Source organism: Lepisosteus oculatus, chromosome 11, assembly GCF_040954835.1.
Source record: "Lepisosteus oculatus isolate fLepOcu1 chromosome 11, fLepOcu1.hap2, whole genome shotgun sequence".
Taxonomy (NCBI): Eukaryota; Metazoa; Chordata; class Actinopteri; order Semionotiformes; family Lepisosteidae; genus Lepisosteus; species Lepisosteus oculatus.
In genome coordinates this window covers 21,842,822-21,860,763 of record NC_090706.1, presented here as the reverse complement: position 1 = coordinate 21,860,763, position 17,942 = coordinate 21,842,822, and the positions used below count along the sequence as shown (strand labels likewise).

Below are 17,942 nucleotides of genomic sequence, written 5' to 3'. Positions count from 1 at the left end.
TTGATCTTATCAGAATTCAGAGGCTAAGTAAGATGGCTCGTTCAGTACTGGGGGGGGATTTCTTTGGTGTTCTCCCAAGTTGTTGCTGTGAGTGGTTATTGGTTGGGCCAGTAGAATTTACAATGCCGGTGTCTCAGTGTAGTCGGCAGGGATACCCCATTGTAGGAGGTGCCATCTTTTGAATGATCCGAATTGTTAAATCAAGGCCCTGACTACTTGCATGGCACTTTTGAAAGTGAAGGGAATTCAATCTCCATGTCCTCAATATGTTTCACAATGCATTTGTACAATTCACCCTCCCACTTGTTTCAATTGGTAGAGCGCTTGGGTCACACTTTATTTCATGGTCTGCTGTGCGGAGTAGTTGCCACAAGTCGCCCAGGTGGAGGCTATACTTCAGAAGTGGATAGTGCTTTTGGATCTTTTGTGCTGAAAAGACTGTCAATGGAAGGATCTATTATTTCTCTTAAGTGTTTTATTCAGACTAAATTTTATTAAGTATGCAGCATACTTTTTGCTCTATTTCTTGGATATATCTCTTTGAAGTGATTTCTGAAGCTCAAAACATCAGATTAGAGAAAAGGAAGTTCTGCTCTGCTGGAGGATTTGCAGTGTTTAAGGAGTTAGATGAGTCCTGATGTAGCTGTGACTCACAATGCTGCAAGCTCTCTGGCTCCCACTGAGACTTAGTTGCTGCACAGCTGTCTGTCGGCATGCCCACTCAGGCCCTACAGAGGTCTGGCGGTTGTCTCTTTCTCCTTGGGGAATCGCAGCTACAGGTGGCTAATGATATAGCATAGATTTGCATCATGTATCTGTGGGGCATTAAGCCCAACCTGAATGAGGCAGTTAGAGGCCGAGTTGGTCAGTTTTATTTACCATATGATATTCAGAGTAAACACAACAATACCGATTCATTCCAGGTCATAGTCTTACTTAAGGTATTTTTAATGCTTTAATAACTTGAGACTACATAAAGTAGGTTAAATTTGGCCAATTTAAGCTGGGAATTTCATGAAGTACAGAACACCTGCTGGACACCTTTGTGTGCATTTTCTGTGATGGACTGAAGTCCCATCCTGTGTTTCCACGATAGGCTCCAGCCTGCCGGTTTCCTTACTAGGAATTAGTGACTTTCTAATAATAGAAATTTAATCCTGTGCATTATTAATTGGCAACCTAAACTGTCAGATCACCAGCTTATTAACCAAACTGAAAACAGACTTGGCACTAATACAACTGTGAGCTTCTGATACCAGGCTTGAAGGGAGGAAGTATCTAAACAAAGAACCAATTTAGAAAATGTTAATTTACAATTTCAGTAAACCTTGGCGATAAGAGCTCAGTTGGAATGAAAACCAAATAAAATCAGTGGTCAGCAGAAAGCAAGATTGAGGACCTATGCTTTAAATCAAGAGTGCCATGACGAATTTTAGGTATTTTTTAGCTTCAGCACCTGAACTGCTGGGAGAAGTTAAATTAGTCCAGTTCTGCCAATTAGCTGATTGGACTTCTTTAGCTTAAATCAACATTATTATATTCACAAGTAAAGGTTTATTCCATGCTGAAAATAAATGTTTTGGCTGAAGAAGGCTCCACAGCTGAAATGTTTCTTTTCTTCTCTTTTCAGCATGGAATAAACCTTTACTTGTTCATTTGCAGCCTACGCAAGCTAGCATAGCTACCTGAACTACTTATTATATTGACTGCACATTTCCCATCCTGAAGAGCTGCAGTAAAGAAGGTCTTATAGGCCTTGATATTTAGTGCTGAGAATACTTGGGAGTTACGGTTTCTCGTCATGATACTCGTTTGACAAAAACTGGACTGTTCTTAAATAACCAGAACAGTTTGTATTTACCAGTTCAGTGAGTTTGGAAATGCAATGGTGTGTGCAGTAGGGAAAAAAAGTTAAAAATCATCGTATAAGAATTAAATCCTTAATTATCCCTAGTTAGCACAATTAAGGGAGTAATTAGAATAAGGTGGTAAAAATAATTGGAGAAATAGCAAAATAAGCCCTCAGTTTGTCTCTGTCCTATCTAATGGTTAAGAGTTTGAGTTTGGTGTTCACTTTACACTTTAGTGGAAACATGTCTTGACAAAAATGAGATGTTAGAGGACCTCAGAAAAAGAGCATCCAAGGGAATGTTGCAAAACATTTTGAAATATCTGAAGCTCGATCCATCCATTGTCAGATAAAGAGTCTACAAATGGAAAAGATTGAACTCCATGGTGACTCAAGGCAGTACCAGTCATCCTGCAAAGATTGTCAAAGCAATCTGAAGTCACAGGGAACTTCAGACTAATATATAACTATCCGCAGGATTCTTTTGCTGTGGCTAATGGCTTGAGTGTTCATGCCTCAACAGTATGGAAAAGACTAAAACAAGAATGGTGTTCCTGTGAGCATAACCAAGAAGTAACCATTGCTGTCTAAAAAGATGTTTGCCAAAAAACTCCTGGGCTCATGACTACTGGAAGAATGTTCTTTGGACACAACAAGTAAAAATCTGAACTTCTTGGCCACATTGTGAAATGTCTTGTGTGATAAAAACCAAGCATTACTTTCAAACAGAAAAATGTCTTCCTGGCTGTCATAGCAATGGTAGGAGTGTCATTGTTTTGAGTGCAGGACCTGAGCGACTTGCCATCATTGGAATTGCAAATTTGGCATAGTATTTGCAAATTCTGGATGAGAATATGAGGCCGTCCGCTAGGACTAGGCGATATATAAAAATTTTATCAATACCAACGTTAAGAATCTCTCACCAACCTAATTTTGCTTATGTTGGTATGTTCGGTGAAAGCTTTCCCCACTGTGTGTTTTAATGAACGGTCCCCTTAAAAAAACTACAACACCCAGTCGTCATATCCAGTCACATGCTTCTGCCTTGTCCAACCTTCCTTCTTCATTCAAAACACAAAGAAGCGTGCCTGGCATGAGACAACAAGAGCGCTTATGCTGAACCCCACTCAGGCAGGGATGACTCAAGTACAAATGAAGACAAGCTGGTATCTAAAAAAAATGCTGTGTTAATTGTTTGTTCATATTTTGGCTTCAGCAAATAGGATACTGAACAAAGATAAGTCAGATGTAAACTCTGTCTGAAACCCGTTTCTGTACCCTAATGTAACACGAGCAACTTGTTTCACTACTTGAAACACAACAATTTCATGGAATACAAAGAGTGCTTGGCCAAAAAAAGAGAGACTGACAAGCGCACTCATGGCTGAAGTGATTCCCCCAAACAGCTGTCTCCAACACAAGTATTTACTAATGCGACTCAATATGCAAAAGATTTACGCAGATGTAACGAAATACGCCATTACATACTACATAGCGAAATAGCGAAGGACATGGTCCCCATTGCTACAGTGGAACACACTGGTTTCAAAACGCTCTTTCAAACCCTTCACGAGAGATACTTTGTGTCCTCGAGAAAATATTTTTCTCAAATTGCGGTGCCTGACATTTACAAAGCTTTAATGGTAGTAATAGTTTCGCATATTTTAAACATGATATATCATGTAATCATATAATTTCAAGGGTTCCAAAAAATGATCGTTAATTTATTATCGAGGTAAATGTGTGAAATTATCGTGATATTGATTTGAGGTCATATCGCCCAGCCCTACCATTTACTCATTCTTGCTGTAGCTGACCCGAAAGTGGGGTCCTGAAAAGAGATGTTCATGAAAGGAAACCCTCAACTGTCAGCAATATGAAATAGTTTTGTATGGAAGGCCAACATTCCAGAAAGCTAATGGGAGAGACTTAAACAGTAACACAAAATGTCTAATTGAAGCCTTGGCTACTCAATGAAATGTCACCAGTTACCAATTTTAAGGATTTAAATACTTATTTACATCAGGATATTTAGTGTTGGATCCTTTTTGTTAATTAAATAATCTGAACATATCTTACGCCTTTGTGCGTTATGTTTAATCAAATTATCTTCACCCTTATTAAGACTTCAATTATGTTTTACATATGTATTAAGTGTAAAATTTACAATACTTTGGGCCAACCTATAGTAGTTTTAATCCCTTGTCTTGGCACTTTATCACCAGTGAAAAAAAAGTGGTTAAGTGGTGGGTGGAATAAGAATCTACAGAGACTGGGTCTTGAGTACTAAATTTGTGCACCCCTGCTTGAGATTTTACAGGTGCTTGATTATTAATATGACCTAATAAGTTTATTTGATTTGTTATTCATTATTGTAAATAAGGAGCTCAATTAAGGAAGATAAAATGTAGAAAGAGAACAAGAAAACTCTCAAACCCTAGTGTTCTGGAATGTCTCATCCCAGCTTTAAATTTGGGTGCTTCACCTCTATCTCTGGTGTGGAAGGACAGGTGTGTGTAGGTGTTTTCTGGTCTTGCTAATGCAGCAACATGTAAAAGTCTGGGAGACGTTGGTAAACTAGTCCTATTAAGTGTTTATGTGAGTCATTGATAGCTAAACTGGAATGCTATCCTGCTGTTGACACAGTATGCCTACAACACTGAAGTTGGACCACCCTGCTTTGAATAACTGACAGCTTTTAACAGGACTACTCGATATGTGGCTCTAACACCCTACTTGCGTGCTGTTTGCTTAATAATTAAGCTGATCTGCAGAGCTGTTTGTGGCAGCTTTTTCCAGCAGGGGGGGTTGGAAAGGCTGTGTGTTGAACTATAGGATGGTTGAGTTGGCCCTATCATCGTGGCATTGGACCATTTAAACCTTTAGCTATCTGTTCTCCTGAGTGCAAAATTAAGTACTTGGACATGAAATCACAGGATTGCAGAGAATTGCATGTAGTTTTTCGTATTTTAAAATTTATATTTAGAGTGGTATTGATTTGGAAGCTGCTTGAAGCTAAAGCTTGAAGTGTGCTATATCTAATACAATTTGATTTAATCAATTAATGAAACCCTGAAGTAGGCAATGCATTTTCTGTTCCTATAGTTGGTGCCTTGTATCAAAAAATTAACATGGCAAAAGATATTCACGTTTTACCAAAAATTCTACACATCATAATCTGTTCAAGAAGCTTGACTTGGACTAAATGTTTGAAGAAGCTTCACTCCACTCCCTAGCTGTCGAAATTAGACTAATAAGATCACTTTATTGGCCATATACAATTTCTTGCATTAGGAATTTGTCTTTTCACATACCCCAGCTTGCTCTCCATGAGACACACAGACACAGACAGGGAGAGAAGCTTGAGGTCAGAGGCAGGGTCAGCCATTGTACAGCGCCCCTGGAGCAATTGGGGTCTTGCTCAGGAGCCCAACAGAGTAGAATTCCTCTGCCGGCCACAGGATTTGAACGGGCAACCTTCCAGCCACAGATACAGTTTCTTAGCTACAGAGCCAACGCCCTGTCCCTATGGCATAATTGCTGTATCTCATTGTATTTTGTTGAAAATTACATTTTAAATTTAATTTTTTACTTTTATGTTCCATTTTGCTTTGATTGGAATATATACATGATCTTAGATGTGTGCTTAATGTTATTCCCCTGTATTCATTGAAAGTCTTTGCATCCTTGAGCCATTGTTCTTTATGTGGATAAAGCAGTGGGACCAATAAGTATCCTTCTGAAGTTCACTGTGCTGTTCCCATAGAAAGAGATTCTTGTTTTTATAATACATTATGGATACACTTAAATGGCCTTGTAAAATAAAAATGAGAATGAAAGGCTGAGGGTTGCATGTTGGTGGCAGTGGTTGGCATTGGGACCCTGGCATTTCATTTCAGTAAAACCTTGTTTTGGGAAGGGGATTCTTTTCTTTTGTGATGCGGTGGAGGTATGGAGAAGCATGCATGTATCAATTTGAAGCATGCTTTCACCTGATAGCTGTAAATAAAATGTAATTAGTGTAGACCATGTTAATGAATGTAGAACATGTACAGTGCCTTGCGAAAGTATTCGGCCCCCTTGAACTTTTCAACCTTTTGCCACATTTCAGGCTTCAAACATAAAGATATAAATTTTTTATTTTATGTGAAGAATCACCAACAAGTGGGACACAATTGTGAAGTGGAACGAAATCTATTGGATTTTTGAAACTTTTTTAACTAATAAAAAAATGAAAAGTGGGGCGTGCAAAATTATTCGGCCCCTTTACTTTCAGTGCAGCAAACTCACTCCAGAAGTTCAGCGAGGATCTCTGAATGATCCAATGTTGTCCTAAATGACTGATGGTGATAAATAGAATCCACCTGTGTGTAATCAAGTCTCTGTATAAATGCACCTGCTCTGTGATAGTCTCAAGGTTCTGTTGAAAGCGCAGAGAGCATCATGAAGACCAAGGAACACACCAGGCAGGTCCGTAATACTGTTGTGGAGAAGTTTAAAGCCGGATTTGGATACAAAAAGATTTCCCAAGCTTCAAACATCCCAAGGAGCACTGTGCAAGCGATCATCTTGAAATGGAAGGAGTATCAGACCACTGCAAATCTACCAAGACCTGGCCGTCCCTCTAAACTTTCAGCTCAGACAAGGAGAAGACTGATCAGAGATGCAGCCAAGAGGCCCATGATCACTCTGGATGAACTGCAGAGAACTACAGCTGAGGTGGGAGAGTCTGTCCATAGGACAACAATCAGTCTTACACTGCACAAATCTGGCCTTTATGGAAGAGTGGCAAGAAGAAAGCCATTTCTCAAAGATATCCATAAAAAGTCTCGTCTAAAGTTTGCCACAAGCCACCTGGGAGACACCCCAAACATGTGGAAGAAGGTGCTCTGGTCAGATGAAACCAAAATCGAACTTTTTGGCCACAATGCAAAACGATATGTTTGGCGTAAAAGCAACACAGCTCATCACCCTCAACACACCATCCCCACTGTCAAACATGGTGGTGGCAGCATCATGGTTTGGGCCTGCTTTTCTTCAGCAGGGACAGGGAAGATGGTTAAAATTGAGGGGAAGATGGATGCAGCCAAATACAGGACCATTCTGGATGAAAACCTGTTGGAGTCTGCAAAAGACCTGAAACTGGGACGGAGATTTATCTTCCAACAAGACAATGATCCCAAACATACAGCAAAATCTACAAAGGAATGGTTCACAAATAAACGTATCCAGGTGTTTGAATGGCCAAGTCAAAGTCCAGACCTGAATCCAATCGAGAATCTGTGGAAAGAGCTGAAAACTGCTGTTCACAAACGCTCTCCATCCAACCTCACTGAGCTCGAGCTGTTTTGCAAGGAAGAATGGGCAAGAATTTCAGTCTCTCGATGTGCAAAACTGATAGAGACATACCCCAAGCGACTTGCAGCTGTAATCGCAGCAAAAGGTGGCTCTACAAAGTATTAACGCAAGGGGGCCGAATAATTTTGCACGCCCCACTTTTCATTTTTTTATTAGTTAAAGTTTCAAAAATCCAATAGATTTCGTTCCACTTCACAATTGTGTCCCACTTGTTGGTGATTCTTCACATAAACTAAAAAATGTATATCTTTATGTTTGAAGCCTGAAATGTGGCAAAAGGTTGAAAAGTTCAAGGGGGCCGAATACTTTCGCCAGGCACTGTATATCCAATGAAACAGTGGTCATTTAAAAAATCAACACTTTTTAATTAACCTTTCAAAACATTCTATAAATGGTTCCGATATCACCTTTACCTTATAAACTTCAATCATTTGTTGCTTTTTAGTCAGCATGAATGAGTTAGGGTGCCATGGTGGTGGTGTGGTTAGCACTGCAGCCTTACAGTACTCTGGGTTAAGTTCCTGGGTTATTTGCGTGGAGTTTGTATGTTTTCCCCATGTTCACCTGGGTTTCCTCTTACAATCCAAACACATACTGGTAGAGTGTGTGTGTGTCCTGCAATGGACTGGTGTCCAATTAAGGGTGTATCCCACCTTTTACCCAACGCTTGCCGGGAGAAGCTCTGGCTTCTGTATGACCCTGTATTTGATAAAGCAGTTATAAAATAGATGCTAGGAAACAGTGAATTCAAATGTATAAAGTCAAAATCTGCTAATCGTGAAATAGTTTTTCCTACGTTTCTTATTTATACTTATTTTCAGTGGTTGATTGTCACGTTATAAGTATAATTTGTGGAAAAACTTGTTTGGACACTGATTGGAATTATGCATGAATGTCATCTACCACATTAATAGATATGTCCATACATAAAATATTTTTAAAATTATTTATGATATATAGTTAATAAAATATTATTTTACTGTATTATGCCTTAATGTAATCGGTAGGAGCTACACAAAATGGCTCATCAAGCCTGAATTTATCCTGGTTTCTAGGTCTGAACCAATTGGAGAGCACGCCACTCCCCATAGGTGGGACACCAGTCCATCATAGGATGGACAGCCATGGTGATTTCCATTTATACAACTTGGGCTGGGGCAATTGAGGTAAAGTATCTCACTCAAGGTACAACAGCAGTGTCTGCAGCAGGGACTTGAGCCCACCACACAACCCACCAGTTATGAGTCCAGAGAACTGTCCACCATGATGTGCTACTCCGGGGGGGATGTCGTGATTACCAGAATGTCCCTAGTCATGAGTAAAGAGTGACTTTTAATAGTCTAAATCGGCTAACTGCCCTGCAGTTGATATACAAGACCATTTTGACGCAGCAGTGCAGGTTGTTAATTAATCCCACGTCTTGGGCCATATTATAATCTCTTGCACCGAGAACCATGTTCAGCCAGCAAGATTAATTTTGTCATATTATTTTTTTATATTAATATTGTGCCCATTTACCTGTTTTCTTACAAATTTCCAACTTCTTGGTGAAATATGCAAAGCAGGGTAACAAATGCTAGAAGGGAAATATATTTTCTCATTACCTAAACAAAGGCTGACATAAGTTCTGATTTCTTTAATTTCATTTGCTTCATAATCTTAGCTATCTTCTTCTGGTGAACCTTTGATAATATAACTACTGTTAATGAACAATTGGCTTTATTTCAGGTATAGTGAGTAGACTTCACTGTGTAACATGAGTTAACTGTGATACTGTGAGACATTTTATGGGCTTGTTCTCCTGGTTTTTTATTTAAATCTCTGATAAGTCTTGTTTTGTCTTGTTCCTTTTAAAGACGACCACACCATTGGTAATAAAAAAAAGTTTCCATTAGAAGACTTGGAAAACATTGGAGTTTGAGCCTGAAAATGATATTGTATTTAAAACTGTGCAGAAGAAACCAACAATGCAGTCCACAATGCAATGCACTGAAATTTTTACGCTTAAAGGTTTACTTTCTGCCTTTGAAAGAAAGGGACTGAATCTCTTGGCTAGGCAAATCATGGAAAGCCAAAGCACGGTCTGCTGGGTAACGGATAGAACTAAATGAGTAGCAACTGTGCGAGTGGGAGCGCTGTGCTTCTCGTGTGCAGGGCAGAGCAGTTCACTTCAGGCAGACACATACCCAGCCATTAATGGCTCTGCTGTGGCTTGGAAGAGCTGGTATTCAGCTTTTTTTAAGGGTTAGTAGCAGCTTAGGCTGTATTACAGTTGCTCTTCAGCACTTTTGAATTCTTGTACTTTTCATATTAGATTTAGAATTCTTTGTATGCACAAATGTCAGTAGTATCTTATTAGGTGAGTATGTTGCCTAGACATTTTAATTGTTGAAAGCAAATTTAAAGTTTGAATAGCAAATTGTCCTCTCTATATAGCCTGTAATACTCTGATATCCACTCCTGATCCTGGAGGGTTGCCATGTCTTCTGGTTGTATTCCACCCTGGACTGTTAGTGACTATTTTAATCAGTGGTTTGTTTGATTTTTCAATATTATGAAACCGTTACTCATTGAGCAGTCTAATATTGATTGATATACCACCAAACATGATGGACTGTGGCCCTACAGGACCACAAGTGATTATCACAGCTAGCAGCAGCTTATACTATGTTCCGCATGTATAGACTATATTGTGTAACCTTTTTATAGTTAATTGGTGGACAAGCTTGTTTTGGGAAGAACAGGGCACAAAAGGTCCCCAATATACATTGGGGTTAGGGACCACATAGTTGCGAGTTATCATTAAACAAAATATTTAGTGAAGTACCAAACACTTAGTATTACTGCAGGATGAATAAAATCTCCAGTCTAGGTGAAGAGGGAGAGAGTATGTAATGCAGGGGTTGTGTGATCTTGCTGTTGCGTAACAGTGTTGGGTTGCTATACTTAAGGTGGCAGAAAGCAGCACTTTGACTAGAATATGAAACAATTCCTTTTTGAGAAAACAGGGCTGTGTTTTAAATTATTTAGATTTTGCTGAAGATTTCCCTGCCATTGATGAGAAAACTGCATGAATGTATCTTTTAAACTAAAAATTATAGTACTCCAGCTGTGTTAAAATCTCATTTTTTAAAATGTTCTTAATTTATATTAATCAACCAGTTATACCTGGTCCCCTTTTTCTTCTCCTTATTCTTTACCATTCAAGGCCTATTCTACTATTATTACAGATGTATTAGTGGTACGTTTGACAATACCTATGCATGATTCTTTACACTTCTTGCATCCTGTGTTCCATTCTGGGCTGGGAAACCTTCCGTGTGGAATTTGGAAGGTCACAATCTGCATGGGTTTTGTCTGGTGCTCTGGATTCCACCCACCAACCAAATACGAGCAGCATAGGTGGATTGATATCTAATTTCTCTTCATGTGTATGGTGTACCTAAAAATGCGTATCCAGTCCTGTTGACCATTATGAAGCTTTTAGAGGTTTTTATTAATCAGCAACTTTAATCTTTTTGAAGGAGGAAAAAGACACTGAAGGGGCAATGGAGACAGATGCCAGTGAGGAGGAGACCCCCCCTGAGCCGGAAGACAAAGGTTCTGCTGAGACTCCATCCCCTGACCAACAGGACCAAGAGCTGACGGACATAAGCACTGCAGCTGCAGAGAGGGAGGGAAAAGACACACTGTCAGAGGAGGGCAACACAAAGGGCTTCCTGCCTGACATTCCGACTGTCGCCTCCCAGGACTCTATCCTGGAACAGAAGCAAGAATGCACGTCCTCCAAGGTGAAGGAATGCTCCTTCCAGATGGACACTTGCAAAGACAAGGAGATGGAAGCCGTTCTGCCCAGTGAAAACAAAATCTCAGAACAGTGCACGCTTGTCAAGGTACTTCCCATAAGCCATGTGGACCTTCAACCGTCTTCTTGCAGTGTTCCGGACCTGGTCAAAGAGTGCACTGTTGAAAAATGTCAGCGTAGCTCCTATGCAATTGAAGACATGCTTCTGGTGCTTCAGGAAAATACAGGTAAGTAGACTGTTATGCCTTCTTGTTAAAAGATAAAACTTTAAGAAGTTTCTTTAAACAGATCTGGAAGACTTTGTAATGAACAGGTGGATCTTCACAGAGTTCAACCTATCCTTTAGTGCCTGTAGATTGTGTGCAAGTCTGGGTATTATTCTACTATATTCTGTTTTTTCTATTATATTGTTTCATAGCCTAGCTGCTTGAAGAGCAATGCGTTATGCCTATTTGTACAACATCTCCAATGGTCTCAACCGACCTAATATTATTGTTCGTATTATATATGATTGTTTATGTTTAAATGCATTTATAACCAAGCACATGAGGCATGACTTTACCTAGAGGGTTGTGAGAATGTGTAACTATTTACCCAGCCACGTTGTTAAAGCTAGTACTCGGCTTCTACCAGGAAATGACTGGGTGAAATCCTTGGAATGGATTTCTCATCTTTTTTCTCAGAAAACACTCTTAATATTGCTTCAGTGATATTGTATAACAAATAAATTGTTTAGCCAGAATAGAAAATTGGGGCCAGTACAATCTTCCTTAATTGCAGTTACTGTATAACACTGGTGGGGTGTTGTGGCACACTACAGTAGCAATATTTTGATCCCACAGGGCCCTGTGAATCTACCTGAAGAATGATACTGATCAAGTGTCATTCACAACTTGTAGACATGTTGCAGTACCCCATCCTATTAAGATAAGAGGAAAAATCTGTACTTTAATATTGCTGTCACTCATTGGAATTTAAAAGGAATAATGTAAGGTAGGATTATCAATCCTGTAAAATTTTCAGTATACACTTTTTCATTTTGTTTATAGACAGTTGATGGTGGAGTGACAAGAAATGTGTGCTGAACAATGCTCAGGCCACACTGTGAACACAATACATCATCAACAATTGTTGGTGTTAATAAATTACAAAATGAATTCTGCTATTGACATTTAATTCATATCTCTCCTCTTTAATGTATGAAGACTTGTTTGTCCTTAACGAGTTGAAACTGTTGCTATGTATGGAAAATAAAACTGACCCTTTAAGGTGAAAGGCACAGGAAAGATGACTAAACAGCAAGCTATCAGAGGCTCAACTCTCTTCTGCAGAGAGTTGATAGAGCCAGGATTGATTTTTGCAGGGAGTGGGAGTTATGAAGGGAATACAAGTTCCCAAATAGCCAAAAGCACATGGAAGAGTCCCAGGGCATCAGGTGGTAAGAGTTTAATGAAAGGGGAAGCGGTGAGTGGTGGATTTGTCACCCTCCCCAGCATTTTTGAAACTGTAATGAAAAGCTTATACAGGGAGAGAAAGTTGTAGCAGGGAAGGAAAGGTCCACCAAGTGTGATCTTACCAAAAATAGGAGGGTGCTGTGAAATGACCGTGCAATGAGAGCATGTCTGCATTCTTATAATGGGACCATTGGGTGGTACAGTCCTGCAGCAATTCTAATAAGCTCCCAGCCAAAAGGCTCCAATATGATTTGTTTCCCAGGGGTCCTGTTTAACAAATGAGGTTGCTGACCCCAGACATTTCCAAAAACGTCTGTCATAAGTCAGATTGTTTTCTTTAAAGATGAAATGTGTGCATTTAGGACTCAGAACAGTAGGCACTTCCTTATACATATGTTTGTGGGGGTAAAGAAGAAATTTCTCAGCCATATTGTTGGAACCAGTCCCTGGGAGCTTTCAGCAGACATCTAGATGAGATCCTTGGGTCAATACATTTTTAGCAACCAAATGAATGAGATGAAATTAATGTCCTCAGCTTTCCACCTTTCTGGTGTTTAAAAGGTAAAATCAATCGGTAGGATTGAAACCACATTGGGGGTCTGTAACTCTGAAACACTCTATCCATTTTAGGAATTTATTGGGTATATCCTTTTAGATTTGAACTTTTAAATCTAAAAATACTTTAAAAGCATTTAACTTTTAAATTAACATTTAAAATTTTAAATTAACACTCATGCTTAAAATGTTTTTCAGATTTACTTTCATGTATTTTTTTAATTGTCTCGTGTTTGCGGTATGCCAGTCCATGAAATATATGTCCTGTTTTCCCAGGTTAAATATGATGTGATTTTACTTATGTTTTAGATCCCTTATTTTAAAAAGTTTCTTTCTTTGTTCTAAACAGGTAGATTCCTGTGGAATTATGAACATCAAATTTCTAAATATTGTATGTCTTGTATGTCTTGCAAATTTGCAAAATACTTTGTATTTAAATATTGAGTCTGTATATTTTACCCTGCTTTTCATTGGTGCAATTGTTTTGCGCTGCTCAGTGCTCGTCTTGAATGCTGCAGCTTTTGTTTTTTGCAGAATTATGTCTTTTTATTGCATTTTCTTGCCGAAATTGATGCTATGTTGAATGGATCCCATGATGACTCTGGTTTTCAGAAGCAATTTTAAAGCCTACGATCTGTACTGTGATTGGAGGACCGGGATTCAGTTGACCTTGAGACTGTAGAGGTTATGAGTAAAACTAAGGTCTGGGTGAGTCCCCATTTCCTGTAAAGTGCTTTAAGTGGAGTGTCCTGAAAAGCACTGTATAGGTGTAAGAAATGATTATTTATTATTAATTGTACCCATTTGTAGGTCTAGTTAAAATATGCAATAGGTATACTTAAACTGGTGATCTGTCAACAGAAAATATCTTACGAAGTTTGCCTCCTGGAATCAAACGTTTCTACAGTTTTAATAGAAGAAAGCAGTGTTCTAGGTTTATATGCTTGATTGTAGGTTTACATTGTCCCTTATATTAGTGGCTTATTCAGTTTTAAAAGGTTTAGTATGTGTAGACTTTTGCAGTTTTCTGTTGTTGGGCGTACTTTAGTTCCATTTTGCATCTCTTTGACTTCTTTAATTCAAGAAGAAGGAATATAAGCCTCAGACATCAGAAAATAATTTGATATTTAAGTATGTTTAATTTCAAGACCTAGATTTATGTTCAGTAACATGATCAAATATAAATTTTTGTTTTGTATTAAACCCCAATATTTGGTAGGATTTGTGATACAGAGGTAATTATTTTGAAATTAATTCTTATATTCCTTGCATCCTGAATGGGAAGTGTTGAGGTAACAGCAAGGCAATTAAGATGTTATACAGGGCCCTCCAAACATATTGGGATAAAAAACTAAAGTTGGGCTCTTATATAAACAAGAAATTGAAATTCACATAAAACAAAGTATTCTCAGTCAGAGCTCAGAAAGTCACATTTTAATTTTAGGATATATTTTGCAAACATACTTAATCCATTTTGAACCAAAGCATATGTTGCAGTGCGTCCCTCCAAAATCTAGGTGACCATAAGTATTGGAACACATTACATAACATAAAGCAAATTTAAGGAAGTTAAATTTTGTTTCAAATCCTTTGCTTGCAACTGCATCAAGACTCCCTCCCATTGACATCACCAGAAAATTGTTCTTTTTTGAGATGCTTTGCCAGGCTTTAAGTGCAGCCTCTTTAAGTTGTTGCTTGTTGGTCGGCCTTTCTGCCTGCAGTCTACTTTTGAACAAATAAAATACATGCTCAGTTGGATTCAGATCTGTTAATTGACTTGGCCACTTTAAAATGTTCCACTTTTTCTGTCTGATTAAATCCTGTTTTAAGCGAGTAGTATGTTTTGGGTCATTGTTGTGCTGCATAGCGAACTCTTGCCATTGTTTTCCTACAAGATGTCTGTATATCTATGAATTCATCCTACTGCTGCCATCTTCAGTTAAGTCATCAATAGAGACCATTGAGCCTGTTCCGGAAGCAGCCATATGTGCCTAAGCCATGATACTCCCTCCACCATGCTTGACAAGTGGTATGCTTGGTCATTGGATGTTTTCCACACTTCAGCCTTTCCATCACTTTGATAGATGTTTATTTTGGATTCATCTGCCCATAAAACCTTGTTCCAGAACTTCTGTTGCTCATCTCAGTATTCTTTTGCAAATTCCAATTGAGCCTTTCTGTTCTTGCTGCAGATGAGGCACTTACAACCTTGCAGTACAGCCTCTGAATTTTTCTTGAAGTCTTCTGTGAAATTGCAGTACTTGAGATTTGCACCCCTACACTCTTCATTAATAATTGTTTTTTTTACATGTAGAAATATTTGCCTTTGTCTTTTTAGGATGCCGTATATTCATTTTATTATTGACTCCTCCAGTTTCCTTTTCCTCAGGAGCATTCAAGATAGTTGATTTCGCAATGCCAAGAGTCTTAATATCTCTGATGGTCATTTTCTTTCCTCTCATTTTCAGAATGACCTTGTTTTCTGTCACAGTGAGTGTTCTGGTCTTTATGTTGGTTTCCGCTGAGTAAGTCAAGTGAAAGACTTCAAAAACGGTTTCAAAAGACCTCAGTTATGCCTACACCTTCACTGCTGTTTTGTGTATGTGCAGTGTTTGCAGCTTGTAACCCCTGGGCAATTAGAAACACCTGTAAACCCATTTGTCCCAGTAATTAAGCTAATCTAAAATGTGGAGATATGAGCAAAATAGTGCTGTTGTATAATGGTGAAACATTTATGCATAAAAATAACCATGGGTAAAAGGGAATATTCTCTGCTTTTGTCTCGTATTAATTTTGTGATTTGAGATTCAAATTTTCAGGGCATACAGCTATAAATGGATAATTTGAACTCTTATCCCAATACTTTTGGAGCGCACTGTATATGATGGTATTTAACCACATAAAGGTTGTATGTGTTAATTGTTTTCAGTTTGAGGAGTCGTGTAAAAATATTCCCAGTCTTAAAAAGTCCCAAGGATATAGAGCCACATGCTTAAAATGATTAAGTTGCAATGCTACACAAAATGCATAGTGACAAACTGTATACTATATAACTTTTTGCATGTGGAGGATATTACATCTGTTTCCTAATTCTCTGAACACTCTGGTTTTTTAGTTCACATAAGTCCTTTTGCTTACAGATTATCACATACCTCCATGAAAATTGGTTGAATATTTCAGAGGGAAAGGAGTTTCTACCTGTTTATGGACACCAATTCAAGCTATGCGCAGCCGAAACAAATTAAATGTTTCAGCTGAACATCAGTGGAACATGTAAAGATCCAGACTGATTATCTGAAATGGTGTATAATTTTAAATAAAGCATGTTTTTATTTAATCTTGCTTTTCACTGAATGGTTGTGTTTACCGCTTTGTGTGCACTACAGCTGTGCAGGGAATCTTATGGATTGCTGTGATCACAGGAATTTAATTTGTAATGCTTTGCCTGTGATTTGTTATGAGTTGCATTAGCAAAGAACTAAGTAAAAATTAATTGCCAGTTTTGTGTACAGGAGGACGCCATCATACATCACCCACTTTATATTGTTTCAGTGTTTATATCACTGACGAATTGAGCAACTCGATGTAAAAATTGCCAAAACATACTTAATTCTTCAAGGCACCGAAAGCCAGCAATGCAGTTGGTTTGTGGATTATTTGGTTCAGAAAAATACTGCAAAGAGCAAAATCTAAATAAAACTTCTTCTTGAAGACAACGCTGTTAAACATGACCTAAGATTATGAATCGTTATGCCCAAACATTAAAAGTTGAATTCTTACCACCACACCTTGCTAACTTCTATCCTGAAGCAAACGTTGTTAGTTTCCCCAATACTACAATTTGAAAGGAGCTGGCGATACTATTGGTGTCGATTTCATATTATTTCTTAGTCCAAGGTACATTAATTGTATATACCTGTGGTCTGAACTGCATATTGGGAACATATTTCAAGTTGTTTACATTATTCCTTATGGAAATTAATTCCCCTTTCTAAGTCATTTTGCTATAAGGTGCTTTATTAACGAATGCATGCTACACTTAATAGGACCTCTGTACTGTATTTGCAAAGATATAAGTGAAACAATCTAACTTATGGTCCCTAACCCAACTCTATTCCATTAATTCTTATGGGAATAGTCTCCTGTTTTAATTTAATGGGCAGAGTTTACACTCTGAAGAAACTGAAATCTCCATATTTACCTTGTTATTATGGGGGACAATTCCTCTACATCTGTCATTCTGCTATACCTCACGACATTCTGCTCCCTAACTCTGATATGTAACCAGGATCGCTTGTATATTTTCACCATCTAAATCTTGCAGTTACACTTGAATTTAATCATTCCATGATTTAAATTGATTTATTTATCAGCTTTGCTCAATCAAATGATGCTTACTTACAGTTGAAGAATAAGTTGGTCTAATCAGATTTTTCCCATTTCCTGGCAGTCATCAGCTTTTTATTCAGTCTGCTGTGATTGGAAGAGTATTTGCAAACAAGCAAGTTTTTATTAATTTAGAAAAGTCAGAAGGTGACTTTGACATTTGTGGCAAGAAAACAGAGACTTTTTGCAGTTTGACAGTAAACAACACTCCTCAATTGAACAGATTTAGTTTGTCTGATCAGATCATAAATACCAGCCAACTATACATTCAAACTGATCAGTTGCAGATAAGTATAGCAGGTGATAAGAGCACCTCCATTGTCATATGCACAGCTGTTGGTATTTGTCTTTGTATAAATTCTTTCAATTCTAATTTAAGCCAAAATTTAAATCCCTGTCCTGTTTCAAATATTTCAGATTTTGATTTGTTTGTTTAAAAAGATAACATACTCTATAAAATAGCTTAAGTTACATTCTACGATGTAACAGATTCTTAGCTACTTGCAATTTGCAAATTTATCTCTGATATTCACTG

At 38.1% G+C, this 17,942-nt stretch overlaps 1 protein-coding gene across 1 annotated transcript in view; it reads left to right on the top strand.

The window, feature by feature from the left end:
- Positions 1 to 17,942, top strand: part of samd1b (sterile alpha motif domain containing 1b) — a 35,618-nt gene that overhangs the window by 4,674 nt on the left and 13,002 nt on the right. Inside the window, exon 2 of the mRNA XM_015349631.2 lies at positions 10,732 to 11,239. Coding sequence (XP_015205117.1) covers positions 10,732 to 11,239 — 508 coding nt within the window. The remainder of the gene's footprint in view (positions 1 to 10,731; positions 11,240 to 17,942) is intronic.